Source organism: Pongo abelii, chromosome 11, assembly GCF_028885655.2.
Source record: "Pongo abelii isolate AG06213 chromosome 11, NHGRI_mPonAbe1-v2.0_pri, whole genome shotgun sequence".
Classification (NCBI taxonomy): Eukaryota; Metazoa; Chordata; class Mammalia; order Primates; family Hominidae; genus Pongo; species Pongo abelii.
This window is the reverse complement of record NC_071996.2, coordinates 125,727,306-125,749,429: the sequence shown is the minus strand read 5'-3', so window position 1 is coordinate 125,749,429 and position 22,124 is coordinate 125,727,306. Positions and strand designations below refer to the sequence as shown.

The 22,124-nt window shown below is 52.1% G+C and overlaps 1 protein-coding gene and 1 long non-coding RNA gene across 6 annotated transcripts in view; one reads left to right on the top strand and one right to left on the bottom strand.

Annotated features, from left to right (window-relative positions):
- Nucleotides 1–6,111: 6,111 nt before the first annotated feature.
- On the bottom strand, nucleotides 6,112–13,306 carry LOC100461948 (CCDC140 long non-coding RNA). Its single transcript, XR_010136113.1, has 2 exons — nucleotides 12,278–13,306; nucleotides 6,112–9,696 (listed from the first exon to the last, which is right to left on the bottom strand). It is a non-coding gene; the product is annotated as a CCDC140 long non-coding RNA (long non-coding RNA).
- Nucleotides 13,307–14,110: 804 nt separating this feature from the next.
- PAX3 (paired box 3) overlaps nucleotides 14,111–22,124 on the top strand; it is a 99,147-nt gene continuing 91,133 nt past the window's right edge. For 4 of the 5 annotated variants that reach the window (XM_024243437.3, XM_024243438.3, XM_054549900.2 and 1 more), the window contains exons 1-4: nucleotides 14,111–14,865; nucleotides 16,178–16,413; nucleotides 17,730–17,859; nucleotides 19,085–19,219. In XM_024243437.3, the coding sequence (XP_024099205.1) occupies nucleotides 14,781–14,865; nucleotides 16,178–16,413; nucleotides 17,730–17,859; nucleotides 19,085–19,219 (586 nt within the window). In that variant the 5' untranslated portion in view covers nucleotides 14,111–14,780. The remainder of the gene's footprint in view (nucleotides 14,866–16,177; nucleotides 16,414–17,729; nucleotides 17,860–19,084; nucleotides 19,220–22,124) is intronic. The other variant, XM_009238162.4, reaches the window with a different exon arrangement.

The following is a 22,124-nucleotide window of genomic DNA, read 5'->3' as shown; positions in this document are numbered from 1 at the left end:
AGGCGACTGTCTTCCTAATCTCACTTTAATGAACTAAACGCCACCAGGTGCCCTGTCTTAGAAACCGATTGGGAGATGCTGAGGCAATGCTTGGATTTTGAATTTTGGAAGTGGTCTTGGATCACCAAAGGAGGGTTATTTAATCGTTGCTTCTCTCTCTCTCTCTCTCTCTCTCACACACACACACACACACACACACACACACACACACTCCTGTTACTTTTGCGTTCTCAGGAGGGTTAAGTAAATACTTGCATCCGCATTTGGCCGCTGGGATCTTTTCTCACGTGGGCGGGGTGGCGGTTGCTCCTTTCCCCATCAGGGGGCTTTTCTGTGGGCTTCCCCATCCCCCACAAAATAGGTGCTTTCCAAGTCCCCCGTGTCATCAAAATGCAGTGACAACGAGGGGATTTGAGGACGGATTATGCGGATAATCAGGGAAGTCTCGAGGTTAAATTAACAAAACATTGCCAGTGATAGATGTGGGTGTCATCGCCAGTGACAGCTGAAAGGGGAATCTCAGCCTGTCTGCTGGTCGCTGACAGGTGCCGACGGGCGAGCTGATCTAGCGCAGAGTCGTGTTTTAAAATACTCGCCAGGAGAGCTGTTAAAAAGATCCTTTTTAATAGTAGCCATTCAGCGTGTAAATTAATTCCACGCTCTTGGGTGCAGGTATACTTCGGTTTGCACAGAGGCCAAGCTTCCGGCAGTCGGTGGGAGGCGGGGGATTACCTCCATTTCTCTCCTTGTGGGTGCGCACGCCGGCGGTGGCTCGCAGCTGAGCCCAAGGGGCAGGGCGCGCGGACCAAGCACTGGGGCCCCTGCTTACTCTGCGACCGCGGCCCGGGGCAGCCATTGCCACTGGGACACCGGGGGAGGCTCTCGGGTGGGAGGGGCAGAATCCTGCACCCTGGCGCTGGCGGGGTCTTCCTCCTCCCCTGCAGCCTCTCCGACTGGAAAGGACCCAAGGCCACCCGGGGTGACAGGCGTTGAGCCCCTCTCGGCCGGCCGGGCCAACGACGCTTTAGGCTGTCCCGTTCGCCCCACTTGCCAGCCCCATTACGGGTTAGTTTGAGATCGGAAAGGCAGGGGAGGGCTCGGGGACAAATCGAAGGCACAAGGACGCTGTCATGAGCCCACTTGTCACGCGTGGAGGGAACCAGCGGCCACACTATCTTGCCAACCCCATCACTCGGCATCCCGGCTGAGATTGGTTTGCCTTTGTGCTAACCTGGTATTCAGCCTCACCTGTGACGTCCCGGATTTCAGGGACTAGGGAGTAGGTTATTTACAACCGGATGACGTTTTTAATATTCCTAGATGCCCACGGGCCGCTCCCAGAGCCCGCCCGAAAGCTCTGCGTTCGCATTTATTTGTAACAATAGCAGAGGTGCCCAAAAAAGTAAATTAAGAATAAAACAAACGCCGGGTACGGTGCCTGCGCCCTGCGGGGAGTCGCCTTCGTTTAGTCCCAGGTTTCTCCTGAGCGTTTGGCCCCCAGCAGGGGTTCGAGAATCTCAGCCCCGAACGGCTCCCGAAAACCTGCTCCCCGTCGAAAGTCTCCTATTTCCCCCTCGGCTTCCAAAGATGCAAAGAGCATCTTGACACGCCCTCTCATTGTCCGAGGGCGGGGCAGCGTGACCTGGACACGAAAGTTGGAGGGGGACTTGGAAACACCTTAGGAGTCGTGAGGTGCGTTTGTAAATTTCTTCCCAGGGGCCGAGCCTGCGTCCTCACGCCCAGGGGCCCAAGACCCGGCCTCTGCAGCCACACAGTCCTTATCCCAGATTTTCTACGACGTCTGCACAATCAGACTTGGCGGTAGGGAAGAAGGCGAGGTTCTCTGCGGGGCTTGCAGCGGAGTAGGAAGGACTCAGAACGCCCGCAAAGACGCCGCATTCCAAATGCAGAGCAGATCGGCTGTAACAGGAAGGCAAGAAGCTTGGAATTCTTACTTTATATCTTCATCTTCCGCCTGCCATTGTCCCGACCGAATTAGAGGCGGAGGGTTGAGGCTGAAGTGTCTCAAGTTGTTTTCTGCATGGCAATATAGGCTAATAAATTTTCTCCCCGGGAAGAAAAAAAAAGTTGTTTAAAATGAGCAAACACTTTAGGCAGGGCACAGTGGCTCACACCTGTAATCCCAACACTTTAGGGGGCCGATGCCGGGGGACTGCTTGAGGCCAGGAGTTCCAGACCAGCCTAGGTAACACAGCGAGATCCCCGTCTCTAACAAAAAATACAAAAATTAGCCGGACATGGTGTCACACGCCTGTTGTCCCAGCTACCTGGAAGGCTGAGGCGGGAGGATCGCTTGAGCCCAGGAGTTCGAGGCTGCAGTGAGCTATGATCCAGCCACTGCACTCCAGCCTGGGTGACAGAGCAAGACCCTGTCTCAATCAATCAATCAATCAAATAAAGAAGCACTTTAAAGTGGGATTATTTGATGTATTTTAAAAGGGAAATGAGGTGAAGTAAATTTCTAAATTATTTTCAATCGAGAGAAGTTAGTTTGGTGTCTCCTGAAGGCATTAAAGGTAACTTTTGTTGACATTTACTTACTGCCACAACAAGGCAAACAATGAAAGATGAAGCATTTAGGTAGCTTCCAGACCTCATGTTTCCGAGGCTGATCAAAGTAGTAGAAAACTAGTACTTTCTAACGGACCAGGACTGGTAACATAATCTTGTCCTGATTTAAACCCTAACACAGCAGCTTCTTAGCTGTATGACCTTGGGCAAGTTAATTAACCTATCTGTACCTCCTTTTCTCATTTTAACTAGATATAACCTAATTGATTTGAGCAGTAAGTAGATGAATCTTTGTAACATACTGAGAACAATACCATTATATACTAAGCACTCAATAAACATATACTTTTATGATTCACCATTTTCAAGTACTGTTGTCACCACATGTGGATTTCCTTAGTTTTCCTGAGATACCTTATTCAGCTTATTTGGATGGGGACCCCTCGCAGCAGGACCAAAAAACAGCAGGCCCTCCAAGCTCTCATGTTGCCAGCCCCAAGACACCAAAATGTCCTCAGAGAAATCTCATGAAGAGAGTCGTCTGATTCCCAGGACAGAGACTGAGACAGGTGAAAGGTGTTTGTAATGCTAAGCAGGACATAAGTGGCATCTTCTTCCCTGATTCCCCCATCCTGGCACTTCGGTGACTTCTACTTTAAAAGGTTTTATTCCAAGTATTTGATTTATTTACCTTCACCTTTTCTCCTATTTTTCTGCACTTTTGCAAGGTTTGAGCAGGCAAAGTCCAAACTCGATTTATTTTAAAACCTTGGGAGCAAAACAAATAGGTTTTTTCTTAAGTCAGTATAAAGTAAGGGTATATGTAATTTGTCTAGCCCATGATAGGATCATAAATATTGCATTTTCCTTTCTAATATCTTTTTCCCCTATTATGGAAGAGTGAATTGGGGATGCAGATCAGTTCTCCCAGTGCAAATGTGTCCTTCAAATTGGAAATGATCATTCATTGTTGCCTAGTGTAATATACCACCTGGATTCCATGTAGAACATCAGTTAGGATTCATTTTATCAGAAATATCTTAGTAATTATATTCTGATATTTGATGCCTCCCTCTATTTCTCTCTCTCTTCCTCCATCGTTCTTTTCAGTTTGGAGCAATCCTCTCTTTTTCCAGGAGTTTTTCCTTTTTTCTGTCTCTAAGATTATCCATTCCTAGGACTTTCCTGCTTTTTGAGCTTGGAAAGCTTCTCTGATTTTTTCTGCCACCCTGCTTTTGAATGTCCTGTGGTCTGGCTCCTGCACTCCTGAGTCATCCTCCTCCAGTGAAAGCCACACAGTTTGCTCTTCTGAAAGTCAAACTGCTTCACCAAGCGGAAGAGTAGAGCAAAGCCCCTATCATGTGACCTTGTACTGAGGGACCAGAGATTATCTTCTATTACAGGCATGATTCTCATGTCCCCATTATGACAGAGGTACCTGGTCTTTCTGGGAACCTCTTTGGATTGCTTTGGAGATATGAAGATTAGGTCTGGAGATGCCACGAAGATTCCCTTTCAACATGGGCCTTCTCACCTCTTCCACCAGTATAGGTTTCTGTTTACTTCCCTGATGAGCAGCTCTAAGTTATTTATTGGTAGGTTTTACTTTATCAGTAGTTCTTGTGATAAGTAAGTACTGCTCTCTTTGACTGTGAAGCACTTCTGCATATTGCTCTGAGAAATCTGTAGCGTAGTCAGGTGTCCATGGTGGTTCATTCTTATAATCACAGTGGCTTTAGGAGGCCAAGGTGGGAGAATGGCTTGAGACCAAGAGTTCAAGACCAGCCTTGAGACTCCATCTCAAGAAAGAAAGCGGGGGCGGGGGGGGGGGGGAGAGAGAGAGAGATAAGAGAGAGAGGAAGAAAAAGTAGTAGAATAAGAACAAGAAGAAGAACAAGAAAACAAAAGAAAGAAGGAAAGAAAAACAAAGAAAGAGAAAGAAAGAAGAAAGGAGGAAAAAAAGAAAGAAAATCCATGGTCTTTTTTCAAGCCTCTACTGCAGGGCAACACACTGTTCACACTGTTGCCTCCACTTCATCTGTTGCATTCCTTGGTCCCAAACTTCTTAGACTTTCATAGATGTGTTCAAAGACTTTGTAATAACTTATGAAACCTTTTGAAAATATTTCCTCCTGAATTCTTCCTGCTGGTTTATTTTCCATTTATCTCACAGAAATACCAGCCAAGGAATGACGACTGGTTCTTTAGGGCCTTGGGCTCCTCTGGATTATCTGGAAAGAGGAGTCTTCCCCACCCCTCCCACTGCCAAAGTGGTAGTAGCTCCTCCGAATCACCCAGGAGGAAAACACAAACTTGCCGCCACAATGTGGAGCAGGGCGCTCCTGGCTTTCCCAACATCTCCCCTGCCTTGGAGGGAGTTTCCTCTCCTATGGGAAAAGGGAGTGACAGGTCCCGTAGAGTGGGGATCTGGACACCAAGAAGGTGCGCTGTCATTTTCTGTCAAATAAAAATGCACTTTTCAGCCGATGGGGGCTAGATGAAGAGGCCCAGGTCCATCCTGGATTTTTGAGCCACGATCACTGGAAGGGAGGCATCTCATACCTCTGGCATGTCAGCGGTGACAACTACCCTACCCCTGGAGGTGGTGAGAGGAACAGAGCTCAAGGGATCCTCAGCCGGTCCAACAGAAGGTTCAGTCCCCTTGTCACCGCTCCCATAGCCGTTTTGAAATATCTTCCCAAAGAAGACAATGGGAAACATCTAGAGAGATGCTGGGCCCCCAGAGGAGGCAAGCACTACCTCTTTTGGAGGGAAGCATATCTGCAGATTTGGCTGCCCAGGCCCTACCAGGAGTTTTCCAGGACCTCAGACTGCCACAGCACAGTAGGCATTCACTAAAATGTTGTGGACTACATGGTTTCATCACTTTCCTGCGTCCTTGCCTTTCCTTCAGCCAACACTCCTTCCTCCTCTCCCTTCTCTGCAAGGAGCTACAGCTCCGTAGAGCCTGCCCAGACCACTCCTGCTGAAATATCAACTGCACCTCAGCCTTTCATACCCGCCCACTCACTACCCCACCCTTGGTCCTTCAAGCTTCTCCAGAGCTGAGCCTCAGTCTTACAACCAGTCTCTTGACAGGGTGCATTTCTATATTATTTTTTGCTATTTTCTAGACCATCAGCTCTGCCAGGGCAAAGACTTTAGTCTGTTTCGTTCCTGTGGCGCCAGCATTCGGAACGGCACGTAGTAGAAGCTCAATAAGTGTATGTAGAATAAGTGAAAGGCCACGTGTGCCAGAGTGCGATCGACTGCAGGCGAAACCGGAAGACTAGCCCGGCCGACGATTCAGTGGGGGAAGAGAGGGACAATAAAATAATCTGGTGACCCGCAAGGTTCGCAGGTGCCTCAGGTCCAGGAGATGACCCATGAGCAAAGGAGCCTGAGAACTTTCAGAGGGAGAATGAATGATTGAATGTGAGAATGCCGGACACCGGAGTGTGCCCAGCTCTGGCACCAAGGAAACAGCAGGGAAGAGGGAGGTGCTCCAGGCGCTGCTAAACCCTGGCGGGTGGTGTTCGTGGGCCACTCCCACAGGCACTCTCGTCTCCTCTAGTGCAGCCCAAGCAGCACAATGAGGCAGGTTCCTTCGCAGGCCACCGGGTGCCCAAGGCTGCGTGCTGGGGCTCAGTAGCACTCGGCAGCGCGCTCGAAGGAAAGGCTCAGTGTACGGTGCGACTTTTTGCTTCCCGGGGAGGCTCCGAAAGGCCCTCGAGCCAAGGGCGCCCGAGGACGTGAGGGTGGGCAGGCCAGTCCTTTAGGGTGGGAATCAGCTGAGGGCCAGACCTCCGACGCCAAGCTTGATCCAGCTTTTATAATTTTTTTTTTTAACCAGTAGAATCTCTTGAAGGGACGATGGTCCAGGCTCAAAGCGCAGAAAGGTTAGGACCTACTAGTATAGGGTGGGACTAGGGAGCAAGGTCAGGCCAAGAGGCCAAACCCTGCTTTGCTGAGAGAGGTGGTCGCACAGGACACCCTGCCCCAAGGCGTTTTCTGTTGAAAGCCCAGGATAACCTGCCTTCAGCGGACAAGACTGCTGCGGGGCTGCCCGGAAATAACCTGAGTTTGCACCCACCCCCTCTAATCCCAATCTCCAGTCAACTTTCCCACTTGCGACCCGGAGCCTGCGAACTTTCCCGGTTCTCTATGGCAATAACTGGAGGATCCCTCTCTCTCCCCAAAACTCACTCCTGAGCAGTGTGCTGGTCTTATGGCAACCTGGTCACCTGGGAGGAGTTGGTCGCCCTGACAACTTCTAAGGTCTTCCCCGCCCCATTCCCCCAGAGCAGTTTTTCGGGGCGTCCTGGGACAACAGGAGGTTTTCTGCCTGCCGCTGTCACTTCGCCCCAGGCTCCTTTTTAGAGGGTCCTAGGGAAGAGGAGGACTGAGAACCGCGTGGTCCCCACTGAGCCTGGGGGTGAGCGGACGGAGGAAATGGGCCATGAAGTGTCCGCGCGAGTCCCTGTGCGAGTTTCTGCGTACGAGCGAGTGCTCAAATAGTGAGTGGGGGGTATTTTCCGGCCTGTCAGGGAATCTAGAGCGGTCCTGCTGGCGCGCAGCCAGCCGGTGTTTCAGGAAAGGCCTCCCTGCGCGCCGGGTAAGCAGCCAGCGCCAGGCGAGTCCAGAAAGGTGGAAGTCACGGTGGAAACGCCGGCCACGCGGCTCCGTCTCCAAACGCGCTCTGGGAAGGGATTAGGCGCCCCCTGCGCTTTCACTTTGGGCGTGATTGATGCGAACGGCGTGCTAAGGGCTGCGTAATTAATAAAGATTACGCCGGTTTTGTCGAAACGTTCCTCTTAATTAATGAAGAAGGGGGGCGCCAAGGGTGTTTGATTGGCATTTGGAAAACTCCCTCGGCGGCTCGGGCTCAGTGGTGAAGCGGCCTCTGGGATCCGGGACTAACGGGCAACCGCCCGGCAGAGGCGTTCTTGTTCCGGATCAAGTGTACCCCATCCTGTTCCCCTCGCCCCGAGATCTACCGGGCCTCACTCCCTGGGGCTCAGGGCCCCACTCAACTCTATCTGCATCCACCCCTCCTCGAGTGGGCCTCCTTGCCCTCTGCGGACATTGGCGGGCACCCCCGCCCCCCAGCCCCGCACACTTCCCGCAGAGCCTCCTGATCCTTCCCGGTCCTTACCCCATCTAGGCGGTACTTCCAGGAGCCCAGATCACCGATTCTTGGACTCGGCCAGGGCTTTCGTCGCTGCCCTCTGGGAGGGGGCCGAGGGATGGAAAGAAGCATTTATTCCGTGTCTCTAAGGCCAAAGGGCGCTCAGGGAACGCTGACAACCCTCCCCGCCCTGCGTGATTGTGTGTGTGTGTGTGTGTGTGTACATGTGTGGTTGTTTGTGTCCCTGTGTGGGTCGTATACGTGTGTTTCTGGGAGTGGTGCGTTTTGTTAAAATACTACATTTTCTCGGGCCTTACTGTCCACCTGCTGCAGCCCAGGAAAAAAGAACCTCCTTTCCCTAGCGTTGCCGCAGTGAAACACACTTTCGCTTTAACCGTAGACTCCTCCACCCTGTTCCCGGGTTGGAGGGGGAAGCAAACGCTCCTTGCCCAGCAGGAGCTGGGGGCGGGGAGGTGGGAGAGACCCACTGGCCGCGTGGAGGGCCCGAGAGCCGAAAAGCGGCTTCAAAGGTTTTGGTAACGACTCTTCGGCCTTTATTTATGCCCCTATTAATACAATATCCATCATGTAGATATCGATCTTTATCCTTTAAACTGATACGCTGAGAATCAATTAGCCATGCAGATTACATTTCCTACATACCCAAATGTTAATCTCTTAGGCTCAGAGCCGGTGATAATATATTTTTGCAGCCAGATAGTATTAGATTTCGTTTAGAAAAAAAAGAAGACGAAGAAGAACAGGAAGAAAGGCTCTCTGAGGCTCCTTCCTCTTGGGGCTACTTGTCTTAACTCTTAGCCCGGCTGAGGCTGGAGTGCCCCTCACAGAGTTTTCCGGGGCGAAGAAGAGAGACCGGGAGGATGGTGCGCGCGCAGGGCCACCGTGGGGGAGCCGGGCAGCTTTCTGCAAGAGGGCTCTGGGAGGTTGGCGGGTTAGCGAGGGGTCTGCACTTCTGCTGCGTGCTCCCTCCAGCTAATCAACAGGTCTCGGTGGCCCCTTTCGATGGGTTTGTGTGTCGGAGATGGTCAGTTTTCATCTTTTTGGAATTTGTCCACCTGGTTCTCCAATCTCCAAAGTTCTGGATCAAAATTATTCTCCTGTCCCTCGCTCCCAAACCTACGACTTGTTTAAAGGTTCATCTCCGGAAAAAGAAACTTTATTTAAAAGAGGAAATGGGTGTTTTCTTGGGTGACGGGAGACGAAAAAGTTTAAGGTCTAGGAAGGAACTTAATGCAAGTCATGTGTAGAAATTCAGGAAGCTTAGGCGTCCTGCTTTGGTTGTGGTGATGAGAGTTTCTCCCCTGTTCCCTCCCCCGCGTTTTCCCTCCATTCTTCCCTCCTTTTATTATTTTTTAAAATTTCTTTCCTTCTTCCTCTCTTTTCTTCTCTCTCTCTCTTTCTTCTTTTTCTTCTCCTCCGCCTCTTCCCCAATTTTGAAAGAGTGAGTGGTCGGGAGAGGACGTGTCCTAGGGTGGGCAGCCCTCCCGGGGTCTGTGGACTGTGCGCTCTCAGGAGACGCCCGAGTGGAGTTGGATATCTCCGAGAGGCAGGTGCGCGCAGCACTCTTCAAAACGCCTCTCTGCAGTCCCAGGTCCGCGCTCCCCAAGAACTGGCCAGATCGCTCCCGGCTTGGCCCCTGACAACTCTACCTCCTCCACCTGTTGCGTTTACTCCGTTTAGTTGGCTGTGCAGTCTCTGGCCCCAGGTGTGCTTTTTTTTTTTTTTTTTTTGCTTTTAAAACCCGAGGAACGCGGGGTGCTGGACTCATTAGCAGCCTCTTGCCTCTGGTTCCCGTGATCCCACGGTGGCGAGCTTCCAGGCTCAGCGAGGAGATCTGGGTTTGAACATTCGTCTCCCATGTTTCTCTTTTCTTGCTCCTCGCGTCACCGGCCCCTCTTCTCTGCCGCTGAAATCCATCTCGAGGACAAATTTACTAAGAGACCCAGGTTGAGAAGCGGCTGAGACTAACTGCGCTGGTTCAGGAGCTGGGACCGCGTGGAGTCAGGAGTCCAGTCCTGATCCGAGCGAAAGAAAGACCTGTTAGTTCCCCCTGCCCAGTACCCTCCTCCGCCAAGAGCAGGACGCACAGCCCCAGCTCTTTGTGTACCGGCTCCCGGAGGCAGGAGTTCCTGGAGTGGTCACTCGCCTACTTTTTTGCTCCAGGAGTCAAGGAAACCAACGGACCCCAAGGTTTCTTTTATTCACTTCCTCCAACTCTGTTCCCGCCCCCACCTCACTCACAGCCTTCACCTGCCTCCTCACAGATCAGATTTTCTGGTTTTTCCGAGGCCTAGGCTGCCCGCCCCCAATACAAGACGGTCCCCCAGCTAAATAAGGCCCTTCAACCCTTACCCCTTTCACACACACCAGATTCTTTCACACACACACATACACACACCCCGAATACACACACTCCCCGAATACACACACCAAAGAGCAGTTACCGAAGAATTTCTCTTCTAAACATCATCGCCACCCCACCATGAACTTTTACCTAATTGAGCAGAACATTTTTTGGAAGATTAGACAGGACTTACTCTTATTTTTTACAAGACACCCTTTTCCCCCCGCCCTGGAGAATCGGGCTGCGGAATCTTGTCTTCCTTGTTTGCCTAAAAATAATTTTCTCAGACCCAAATGAACTAGGAGACCAGCTGCTGTGAGATTTATTCTTCTCTCCCTCCCTCACTGCCTTAAAAAAAAAAAAGTACCTCTCTCTTCTTTCCCTCTTTTCTTTTTCCTTTCCTATTTTCCTTCTCCCTTTCTTTCTTCCCACAAACCATATGTCCTTTATTGTAAACCCGCTCACACGTTCCCTGGGGCTCCCCCAGCTGAAGGAGCAAATCCACTTCGGCTGGCCTATACTGTTTCAATCAGATGTCCACATCCTCATCTAGTCCCTTAATCCGAACTTATCCCGACTGATTTTTCGATGGGGAGAAGAGCGGCGCCAAGGCTTTTGACAAATAACTGCGGGGGGCCTAATGACGGTCACTGAGGCAGCGGCTGCGAAGGACCACGGGTTTAACCCGGGCATTCACCAATCCTGTATCATCACATCCGGACCGGAAGCTCATGATCACGAACCTGGCGTTTTGATGTCCTCCCCGTGAGCCCCCGGAAGCCTTTCTGTGGGATTGAGGGTTTCTCGGCGTTTGCCCAACTTTTACTGCATCGTGAGAGTCACGCCTGGGGCCGGGCGGGTGGCCAGGGGCTTCTGTGCTCGACCATGTCAGCCTGCCAGAGCTCGGCCCTTCAGACAGGACGAAAAAGGCCTGGGTGGCAGACGCCTCCCCCGCTCCCCACTAGGTCAGGGACATTATTTTGCATAGATCATAATTTCCTCTTAAGACCTGTGTCTGGCTGAGTATGAAGTCATCCCTCAGAGGCCCTGTGAAGTCTACGGGCCATAAAACCCTTGTGCCAGTGTCCCCAAGTGCGGAGGCTGTGCGCTGAAGGGTGCTTCACAGCCCAGGCCGAAGTCACCCAAGAGCGACTGGGCTGTAGACGCACGCATCCAAAAGGGCTGCGAGGGAGAACCTTCAAGCTAACAAAGGCATGCTCCACCCAGGCTTGGACAGCCAGTCTGCTGTTATTTTCACCTGCAGTGTCTCTGAAACTGGAGACAGAGGCGCAGAGGGGACAACAGAAGCTATCTCTCCTGCCCACTTTTTTTTCTTTTTTTGGTCAAATTATTCAAATATTGTCTTCAAGGCTCCAGTTTCATTTCGAACGTGCACAGAGCGTGAGTGGACGCTACACTCGTTCACAACACCGTTGTGGAGAGTCCCACTGATGCTTTCTGGGTAATTTGTTAGCCTGGGGAAAAGCCACTGCCTCCCAAACCAGGGTTCAAGGATGCACGGCGTGGGTCCTCGCCTTCCAAGCCCCACCGCTGGGTCATCCCTTTACCAATTAGCGCCTGTACCGAGGCCAAATTTGGCACCAGGACTCCTTGGCCCATCGGCTCCGGATAGGGAAGTGGCCCGGATTCCCATCCAGCTGCGGGGTTTGGGGGTGGGGTGGCTTGGGCTCCGGAGAGACTTCAGAAAGAAATAAAGGGGAAGCCCAAGCCTCGGAGATAGAGAAAGAGTGACTGGAATCACCCGGCATTCCTGAGACCTGTTGCGCCCTGTTCTGCGGAGTCCCCGGCTCTAAGCCGGGTTAGGTTTGGCGACGTGCGGGCACCCTAGGCCGGGCAGCCTCAGCCAACTTTGCTGTCCTGGCCATCCCAGGTCGGACTTCGGGGACACAGGCCACAAGAAATTTAGATTCATGAAGTCTTTGGATGTGGCCCAGCTGTCCAGAGCCTAAGGGTGCGCACCCATCCCTCTCTGGGTCTCGGGGGACCTCTGGCCACTGCCCGGTGGAGAAGGGCCGAGCTGATCATCTGGGTACATATGAACCTCAGAGCGCTCCGCAGAAGAGAAAGAGGCCGGAAAGGAGAGAAAATGAGTCGCCTCCTGATTCCGGAGCTTTAGGTCCCCAGCACCCCCACATCCTCGTGACCTCCATTTGTACATGTTTATAGCAAGTGACGGCTAGTTTATGAACCAGCCCCCATGGGCACTTAAGACCCAGCTCAGCCTGCAGTACCTCCGTTCAATGGTCCCGCGGACTCTGCAGTCTACCGGACCGGGAGAAGGAATCTTGCAGCAAGCGCCTCCCTCCAGCATCTGCCAGCTCAAAACTCCCGGCAGGAAAGGGACCGGTGGAAGCTGGGAGGGCTTGGAGACCAAGCCTCCGGCTCAAAAACAAATGAGACTCAGCCCTAGATGTTCTTTAACTGCTCGCGGGGTCCCAGAGTTTATTTTAGCTGAGAGATGAGCCTACATTTGCCTTCTTGAAATTACACTTCGGGTACCTCCTTCATCCAGCGATTACCGCTGACCCCAGAAAGCGCTCTGTCGACTCTGCTCAACCTTTGGGAAGAAGAAAACTTGGAAAAAGCCTAGCTATCGCTGAGAAGTGGCTTAAAACATACGGACACAGGCTTTGGTGGCCCCAACTCCTTAAAAACAAAGTAAGAAAATTATCCCCTTGAAAAATTGAATCATTTTATGTAAAACCAGGTTAAACATGGCACATGCCTCCTTCATGGGTCCAGACATTTTTGGGAGTCTCCTGAGACCTGTCTCCGTGGCTCTGAGGGTCAACCAAGCCTTCTGGCATCAGGCAGGCTGAAATCTTGCGTGTTTTCCCCAATGGTGGGTGGGTTTTTAAAGGGCCAACTTGTGGATTGCTGAGCAGCTATACCCCACACACCCCTACATCTTGCCTTCTGAGTTTGCCTTAATTAGGGAATGGGGAAGTAGGTTTGAGGGCCCGAGTTCACGTCAAAACTGTCAAAGGAGGTGGGGGAGGGGGACAGAGAGAGAGGAGTGGAGAACTCCCTCCAGGGGCAGGAAAAATTCAAAAATCGTAAAAGGAAAAGGGGGAACTTGAAGCCCAGAAGTCATTGTTTCCTTTATTTCAAAGGGAAAAACCTGCCCGATTCTCATCCTTTTGATTGATTAAGGCCCTGAATACCTCGCGGCCCCGGAGTGACAGTCCCTGAATAGACTCCAGCGAATAAAGCGCAGTGCAGAGCGCGGGGCTGGCACTCGGGGGTGTAAAGGAGGCGAGTTCGCTGGCACTTACCAAGTTATAAATAAAAGGCTATGCACAATGGTACCTTCTCTAAGGACAGACAGTCTTTACAACACTCCTGGCGTCATATCCTGCTGGGGACACTTCAGCTCCTAGCCAAGACTTCGTTCCTTTTATTTTTCCAGCAGTTTAGTCTGAATGCCATAATAAATTCCTGAGAACAAACGCTGCACCCGGGCAAAACTTTAACATATAGACACATCTCTGTCGACGCATCGGGGATGTATACGTAGAGATTTAGAACCGCAGCTTGCCAGAGCGGTTTTTACATCAAGAAGAGGAGCCAGGTTTTTTTCTGCACCCTCCCCCATACCCCCAGCCTTCAACTAACGAGTGCTTGGGCCTAGCGACGGCTGCCTGTGCTTCAAACTAGCCCCGCTTGCAGACGGAGAAGACAAAAGAACATCAGCGCACTCTGGACTCCTCCCGGGAGGAACCCCACAGGGAGGACCCCTTAACAAGCCTAGGCCAAGGGGCACTGACCACAGGAAGGAAAGCTAAATATGTCTGGGGGCCCAGATGCCTTCTTATTGGAATTGTGCCACCTCCAGTGGCAGTAAGCCAAGAGAAATGAGAGCGAGACCTACAGGTAGAAAAAATGAGACATATAGAGAGACACAGGAAATAACAAGAGGAATAGACGCTGAGCGACACACACACACAGAGGCACAGAAAGAGACAGAGAGAGAAATAGAAAGTCAAGGAAAGAGAGATCAGAGAAAGACACACACCCACACACACACACACACACACACACAGAGTGACAGACAGAGACAGAGAGACAGAGACTTCTCCGCCCTCAGCAACTGCCATCTCCCTGGGGCTGTCTCTCTCAGTTTCCACCGGGCCACCCTTCTCTCCTGGGCAAGGGGCGCAGCGCGGGTCCCCCTCGGGGCCAGCAGAGGCCTCGGCACCACCAGAGATGGGAAGAGAAAGTGGCCGCTGTTGCCCAATCAGCGCGTGTCTCCGCCACCCGGGACGGTCTCCCCGTCGGCCAATCGCAGCTCAGGGCTCCTGACCAAGCTTTGGGTAAAAGAACTAATAAATGCTCCCGAGCCCGGATCCCCGCACTCGGTGTCACCACAGGAGGAGACTCAGGCAGGCCGCGCTCCCTCCTCACCAGGCTCCCCGGCTCGCCGTGGCTCTCTGAGCCCCCTTTTCAGGGACCCCAGTCGCTGGAACATTTGCCCAGACTCGTACCAAACTTTTCCGCCCTGGGCTCGGGATCCTGGACTCCGGGGCCTCCCCGTCCTGCCCCTTCCCGGGTTCCAGCTCCGGCCTCTGGACTAGGAACCGACAGCCCCCCTCCCCGCGTCCCTCCCTCTCTCTCCAGCCGTTTTGGGGAGGGGCTCTCCACTCTCCGGATAGTTCCCGAAGGTCACCCGCGCCGCACTCGCCTTTCCGTTTCGCCTTCACCTGGATATAATTTCCGAGCGAAGCTGCCCCCAGGATGACCACGCTGGCCGGTGCTGTGCCCAGGATGATGCGGCCGGGCCCGGGGCAGAACTACCCGCGCAGCGGGTTCCCGCTGGAAGGTAAGGGAGGGCCTCAGCGCGCCGCCTGGATCCCAGGGCCTGGGACCGGCTGCCTCACCCCATCCCCAGGCTCCGCAGGCTCCTTTGGTGCTTCCAGGAAGCCCATTCCCCGGGCATCCCACACCCCAAGAAGCACCAGTCGGGGGCGAGGACCTACTCGATTTCCTTTCTGCAAATGGAGCGCGCTGCTCTCTGCAAATCCTGGCGGAGCTGGGCGGCCAGGCCTGCAGCGGGCCGGGGCGACTTGCCCCTGTTGTTTTGGAAATGCCGCGGTGGAGAAGGAGGTGAACCGGCTTCTGAGCGGCAGAAGCAACTTCTCCGCAATTTGTCCATTCGAAATTGTCTCGAAATTGTCCCGGCTGCGCCCACACTTGTGAAACATATGTTCGTTCAGGAAGCATTTTTTTTTTTTTTTGCCCTGCAAAGTTGTGGTGGCTAACGCCGCGCCACTGTGATTGGAATTTTTAGAATAATTAAATAAATTAGAATTCTATTTATCTCAAATAGCATCTAGAAGTTTCTATAACTTGCTTAGGAGTCGCCTTTCAGTCCACTTGAAGATTCTGGGAATCCCGGGGAGGCAGGACGCCTTGCAAGCCTGAGCCCTTTTCAATGGTTTTCCAGGTTAGGGCGCCCCAGCAGAGATGCTCATCGCCCCCCCCCCACTACCCCCTTCACACCCAGCCTAGAGTAGAATGTAACACCCAGAGCAAGAATGGGGGCTAGGGGGCCCAGGAGCAGCCCTGCCGCTGCTGTGGTCTCTGTCCCAAGATGTAACAGGTGACACAGGCACTGCTGCTTGGGCCTCCTTTCTGGACCCTCTTTGACCCTTGGCTGCTGCACTTTTGGCTAGAAACCCCAAGGGCTATCAGCTGGCCCAAATCCCTTAGAAAGGGAGCGATCCCAATTGGACAGGGATCGGTGGGAGCAGAGTTCATCAAGGCCAGCTTCTGGGTGAACTTCTCTTCACCAGGAGGCTGTTTCTAGAGCCAGCTAGACTCTCTACCAGCTGCAGGGTCTCCTAAGTTGCCACTCCTCCCGGGCCCGAAGGGGAAGACGCTTTCTCTGGGGAGAATTATTTTGCCCCACTTGCTGTCTTTACACAAGATTACATGTGCTATATTGCTGAATAATTTGAACAAATGTGATTGAAATGTGGTCTGGGTCTGGTAGTCCGATGTCGAGCAGTTTCAGTGTTGGTGCTGTAAGCATGAGGATAGGCCAGAAGACTGCGAAATTACATGCTGCTGTTCTTTGCTTTTTATTTCCCTCCAGTGATTTTCCCTTGCTTCTCTTTTTCACCTTCCCACAGTGTCCACTCCCCTCGGCCAGGGTCGCGTCAACCAGCTCGGCGGCGTTTTTATCAACGGCAGGCCGCTGCCCAACCACATCCGCCACAAGATCGTGGAGATGGCCCATCACGGCATCCGGCCCTGCGTCATCTCGCGCCAATTGCGCGTGTCCCACGGCTGCGTCTCCAAGATCCTGTGCAGGTACCAGGAGACCGGCTCCATACGTCCGGGTGCCATCGGCGGCAGCAAGCCCAAGGTGAGCTGGCGGGCCTTGCCCTCCTGGCTCCCAGACTGTGGTCCCCTGTGTTGGGGAAGAGCGGGCGCGGGGGGCAACGGCTGACATCTGGGGCTCTCTAATGAGTTATTTCTGAGGTCTGTGAAGGTGTGTAAAGGGGTGTGTGTGTGTTTGTGTGCGCGCGCCCTGGAAACTTCTTGATGAACACTTAGGGAAAGCTCTCGCCTTTTTGCAAAGGAAAAATAACATTTGTTTTTTAAAGCTCATAAGCCTTGGAATCCTCATCAAATTATTTTAATGGATAAACACCTAAAGCAGGCAAGGTCTATGTGCCCACCTGTTGCCGATTTCTTCCCTAAGTGTCTTCCCGGCTCCCACCCATGGCACCGTCGTTTCCAAAACGAATGTAAGGAACCTCTTTAGGTTTTATAATGGTTTGTCTCCCAAACCCCGCCCTCAGTCTCCCCCAGTGCAAATTGTTTTCAATGAGTCAAAAACTAGGGTGATCAGTTTTCTTTGCAATAAGCCAATGACTCCATTAAAAAAAATAAGCAGTTTGGTGCTACCCTTAAATTATTTTGGTTCCCTTTTTAAAAAGAAAGAGTCACACCAGCTAGGGCTGAGTGGGAGGGAATTACACAAGGTCTGTCTTTTCTTCTACTTGCCACGGGGCAAAATCAAGAGGGTTATGGTAAACCGAAGACCTCCAAACACCCTCCTCTTCCTTCCCACGTACTGAAACCCTTTCACAGCCTTTCTAAGAATCTTTGGAGCCTTCTTCTTCTTTTTAAAAAATATATATTGGGGGTGGAGAGAAGAGTCAGTCTCTCTTAATTAATATTTGTTATCGACTCGAAGTTTTAAAAACCCAAATACATACCTTTACATTTCAGTCTTCACTTTGGCATAAATATCCCTTTGGAAAAGCACAAGTTGCAGATTTAACTTGATTTTTCATCTCCTTTTTCAAGCATCTCTTTTTTAGTTTCGTTTTCATGTTGGTTCTGTGTAAGCAGTTGCCTTATTTCCAGGGATGAGAAAGCATAATCCCACCCCATCCCCATCAAGATGTTATAATTCTTCTGGATTTATGCCGGTTGTCTGGGGCTTGTCTGGGGGAGGTAGAGGCTTCCCAGGCTGCTCTGGGATGGGATGGAATGTGTTCTTGTCTGCCCCTTTCTAAAATGCCTCGGAGAGTTGAGGTCTTTTTGCTCACAAAGGGGGACCTCCACAGAGGATTCAGGGAGGAGCATCCCGACAGGCCTAGAGGCGGTGGGGCCGCCGCCACCTGGCCCAGGGTACCGGGTACCAACGCCTGCCCGCCTGTTCTCTTAAAGCAGGTGACAACGCCTGACGTGGAGAAGAAAATTGAGGAATACAAAAGAGAGAACCCGGGCATGTTCAGCTGGGAAATCCGAGACAAATTACTCAAGGACGCGGTCTGTGATCGAAACACCGTGCCCTCAGGTACTAGGCCCATTAACGTCTCCCCGAGGCTCGACAGTCAGTCGCTATTACCCCGGCACGTCGACCCAGACGTAATCACCCCAATTATCGATCTCAGCTATTGGGAGGTAGCCTCTCCCGAGGCCCTGAAATATTTACCAACCCGGTGTTCTTGGCACTTTATGGAGGGAGGGGTGAGCTGCTTGTCCTGGGGGCGGAGGATGGCGAGACCACCGCTGAGGACTCCCCAAAAAAGATTTCTGTCGAGGAGGCAGGGCAGGAAACGTGAGGCGGAGGCAGAGCGTTTATTAATATTGATGTTCCCTTTTAAAGAGAAACAAACGTTTTGGTAACCCCAACAGAAGGGAGATGGGGCCCGCGCCGGGAGGGACTTTGCCGTGTGCGCAAAGCCGTGGAGGCTTCCACAACGGCCCCGATTTCTCCCGAGAGTCTCAGGGACTGTCCGGAGCCCCCCGCCACGGCAGCCTGGGGGAGGCGGAGGGAGAAGAGGGGCGAGCACGGGGCCAGCGAGAGGGCGCACGGGAGGGTTTGTTTTTAATTAAAAGGAAACTCCCTTTTCCCTCTGGAGAAACATATATTTCAGAGCATGGATTTGTTTACCAGACTGGAATCTGGAAAAAATAAGTGGGAGAGAGTGCATTTTCTTTTGATTTTTACAATAGGAAACGATTCTGCAGTTGAAAATTTAAACCCTTTATAGCCTTAAAAAAAAAGGGGGGGGGGAAGAAAAGAAAAAAACAAACTTGATTTACAGGGAGGTTGGGGGGGAGCGCGGACAAGTCAGCTTTGGTTCTTCCTCCCTTAAGGCGAACCGCAGGATCCATGCATTCAGGTGGGGAGGAAGGAGGGTACCCGGTGGGCTGGTGGGAGAATTCTCTTAGGTTGGAGACCTAGAGCCCGGTCTTCTGAGTCCAAGAAGGGAAATGCTTCCTGCCCAGAATCGAGGGCCAAAGATGGCATCCGGCCCTAACTGGAGGCACGGTTTTCCCAGGTTCCGTCTTTCAGTACCGAGATACAGATAATAGGGAGAGAGGTTTGAGTGGCAGGATGAGCGGGCTGGAGAAGGATGAGGATGTCCAGAGATGCAGAAGGAGACACCCGAGCAGTGCGGGGCAGAGGCTCTAGGGCCCTGGTTTGATGGCGGGGGGGGGGGGATCCTTCCCGCACAGCCCCGCTTGTCTCAACCATGTGAACTCCCTTGCTTCCTTCCTCCTCCCGCCCCCAGTGAGTTCCATCAGCCGCATCCTGAGGAGTAAATTCGGGAAAGGTGAAGAGGAGGAGGCCGACTTGGAGAGGAAGGAGGCAGAGGAAAGCGAGAAGAAGGCCAAACACAGCATCGACGGCATCCTGAGCGAGCGAGGTAAGCGGTGGCTCCTTGGGCGGCGCACTTGCTGGGGGACTTGGAGGGCATCGGCTCCCTGACATTGGTGATCTGACGGCAGCCAAGCCCAGCTCGGATCAAGGTCGCTTCATGCGCGGTGTCTCTGCGCCTGAGTAACGTCATGGAAGTGAAAGACCAGAGGGACACTAGGAATTAAAATAAACATTTCTATTCTGCTTAGTTTTTCTGTTTTGTAAATCTTTCTTTCTTACCACTTTCAGTCCCTGGGATTCTAGAACTGTGAATTGTGCTCTATTGTAGGGGGCAGGGGAAGCGGTCACTCTCTTGCCATTAAATGTATGAGACTGGGCATCTCTGAGCAATTGTAGGGCCGGGGATAGAGGGTACTTGAATCTTCAGAAGTTGAAGTAGCTTTTATGCCCTCAGGAAAGGCCCTGGTCTCCGGAGTTTCCCCGCATTAAAGGAGAGAGAGAGAGAGAGAGAACTCTTTTGGGCAACCGCCCTCCAAAATTGCCCCCACATCGGCTGCCTTAAAATGTGTGTGTGTGTTGACTGGTTTGATTTGTTTGAAATTGATTTTCAAATGTGAGGGGTTTTAACCTGTGTGTGCCTGGGAATTGAAAGGAACCCAAGCTCTGGGTTACAAATTGAAGGGATCTGGGTTCTTAGAGTGCTGGCACCCACTGTCTTCTAGGGGTACAGATCCCCATTCCTTTTCGGCTGTGCGCTGTCAGCACTAAGAAAAAAAATCTCCCCCATGGGAGACAGAAGTGCAGCTTGCTTCCCCTTCACCTGCCGCAAGTCATCCTCAAACTTCAAGGGTAAAAACGCAAAAAGAAAGACAAGGAAAATAAATGCTGAACCAGGAAAGGATCGTTGCAGCGGGAGACGGTAGGGGGAGGGGAGGATTGTGTCTCAGTGGCTTTGGCCTTGGGGGTGATTGCCCCTCTTCAAATGCACAGTTGGTCAAGAGTGGCCAGCGGCCCCACTCTCGCCTGAAGTTTCCTCACCTGGGACTCGGAGTTCATTGGGCAAAGTTAGTTTTGGAGTTGCCAGAGGGACAGACGGCTTTCCAGGTGGGCTCACAGCCGTTGCCGACTGTGACTAGCTGGGTCCGAGCCCTTACCAGAGTGACATCCAAGTGGGACTTCTTTTATCTTCGTTGCCCAACTCCGTGGCAGCCAGTGGCTCTTCTGAGCAGCTGCTTTACAAAGCAATGCAAAATCTGCACACAACGTGGAAGGAACATTTAGATTTGGAAGTTACAGATCCAAATGGCTGATTTGAGGGAAAAACAAGTGTAGATACTCTGATGCACACAAGAAATCAAAGACATGTCAAACCACAGCAGGTTGGGCAGGGAGATGCTTCCTTTGCTTTATGACAGAGGCCTCCTATGGACTCAGCCTAAATCCTCTTTTTGGAGAGGTGCATTTTTCTGCCCTGGTCTCTGAGAAGACACCTTGGCTTTTATCCCAGGCCTAGCTGCAGCATAGAGGTGCTGAGAAGGGAGGAAGTCAGGGAGTCAGACAACCCCAAACCAAATGTGTTCCTGTGGGCAGTGGGGAGAAGAGCCCAGAGCAGTCACAGAGGCTGGGGACTCACGGCTTTGCTACTTGTTGCTGGAGGCACCGGCGCGGCAGACTGGCTGCTCTCTCGCAGTACAGGCGACTGAGGCCCAGGAGACAAAACGTCCCAAATGAGCTGGTCAAACATTTGTACAACTTTTCCAGCTTTTACAAAGAAGGCCTTCTCTACACAATCTACACTTGGAGATGAACTTGGGAGACAAAGCCTGGAGAGTCCATTGAAACTCACACTTTAGCTCAGCCCAGACAAAGCTCCAGCTCGGAGCAGCTTGATGTGAACAAAGGAAGGCAACCTTTTTATAATTCAAGGAGAAAAGAAGAGAAAACAGCACCACAAAAGGCTGAGAATAGACATTATGGGCTTGCAATGAGGGATGAATTATTCAATGAGCCCCCATAGCTGCTACGCCAGGAAGTTTTATGGACTCTCCAGCGTGGAAAAAGTGGCCATTTCACCTACAAAATGTTTCTAGTCTTTTGGGCTGTCTAGCTGGGCCGGCTGCTATTCAAGGGCAATTGCTACCATTTTTAAAATCAGAGTATTCTCCCCAGTGGGGGCTGTGCTGTTGGAAACACACACACACACACACACACACACACACACACACACACACACAGACACACACAGACACACACACACACACAGACACACACAGACACACACACACACACACACACACAGACACACACAGACACACACACACACACCTTGGAGGCTGCAGCCTGATTTAATTTGGGGTTGTCAAGGAAGATGCAGTGTCTGTCTCTTCAGCACCTCTAGCTCCTTTTCAGATGAGCCTTGGAGGGCAAGAGGGGCCCAGAGAAAGGACAGAGTGAGGTGCAGTTTGAAGTCTAGAAACTTCAAAAACTGCTTTCTGTTGTTTGGGCATAAAAAATCCCAGGCTGCCCGCTTGTAAAATAGAATGAATGTTGATAAAGCGCTCTTAGCGCCCTGGCAGAGGGGGAGGAGAAAGCTGAGGGAGGAGGGACTTTGGGGTCCCTTGACCAGTGTGGTGTATTCTTGCCCGTTTCCAGTTAGTGGGTCTGGTGGGTGCTGCTGAGCCTGGCTTTTCAGGGGACATCTTTGGCCTGAGGTCTGCTTGGCAGACACTAGGACAAAAGGGTTGAGCCACCTTGAATGAGGTCAGAATCACCTCATTCTTCTCTCCAGTGTCTTTCTCCCAGATGGTCCTCTTAACTTTCCCAACTTTCGCTTTTCCCTCGCTCAACTCAAGAGCTGAGCCGCTTGTGGAGCTCGTGCGCTCAGGCCCGCGCTCCCTAACCGGCGCGCACTAAGCATGATGCACCCTTGCTGGATCCATCCTTCCAGCTCC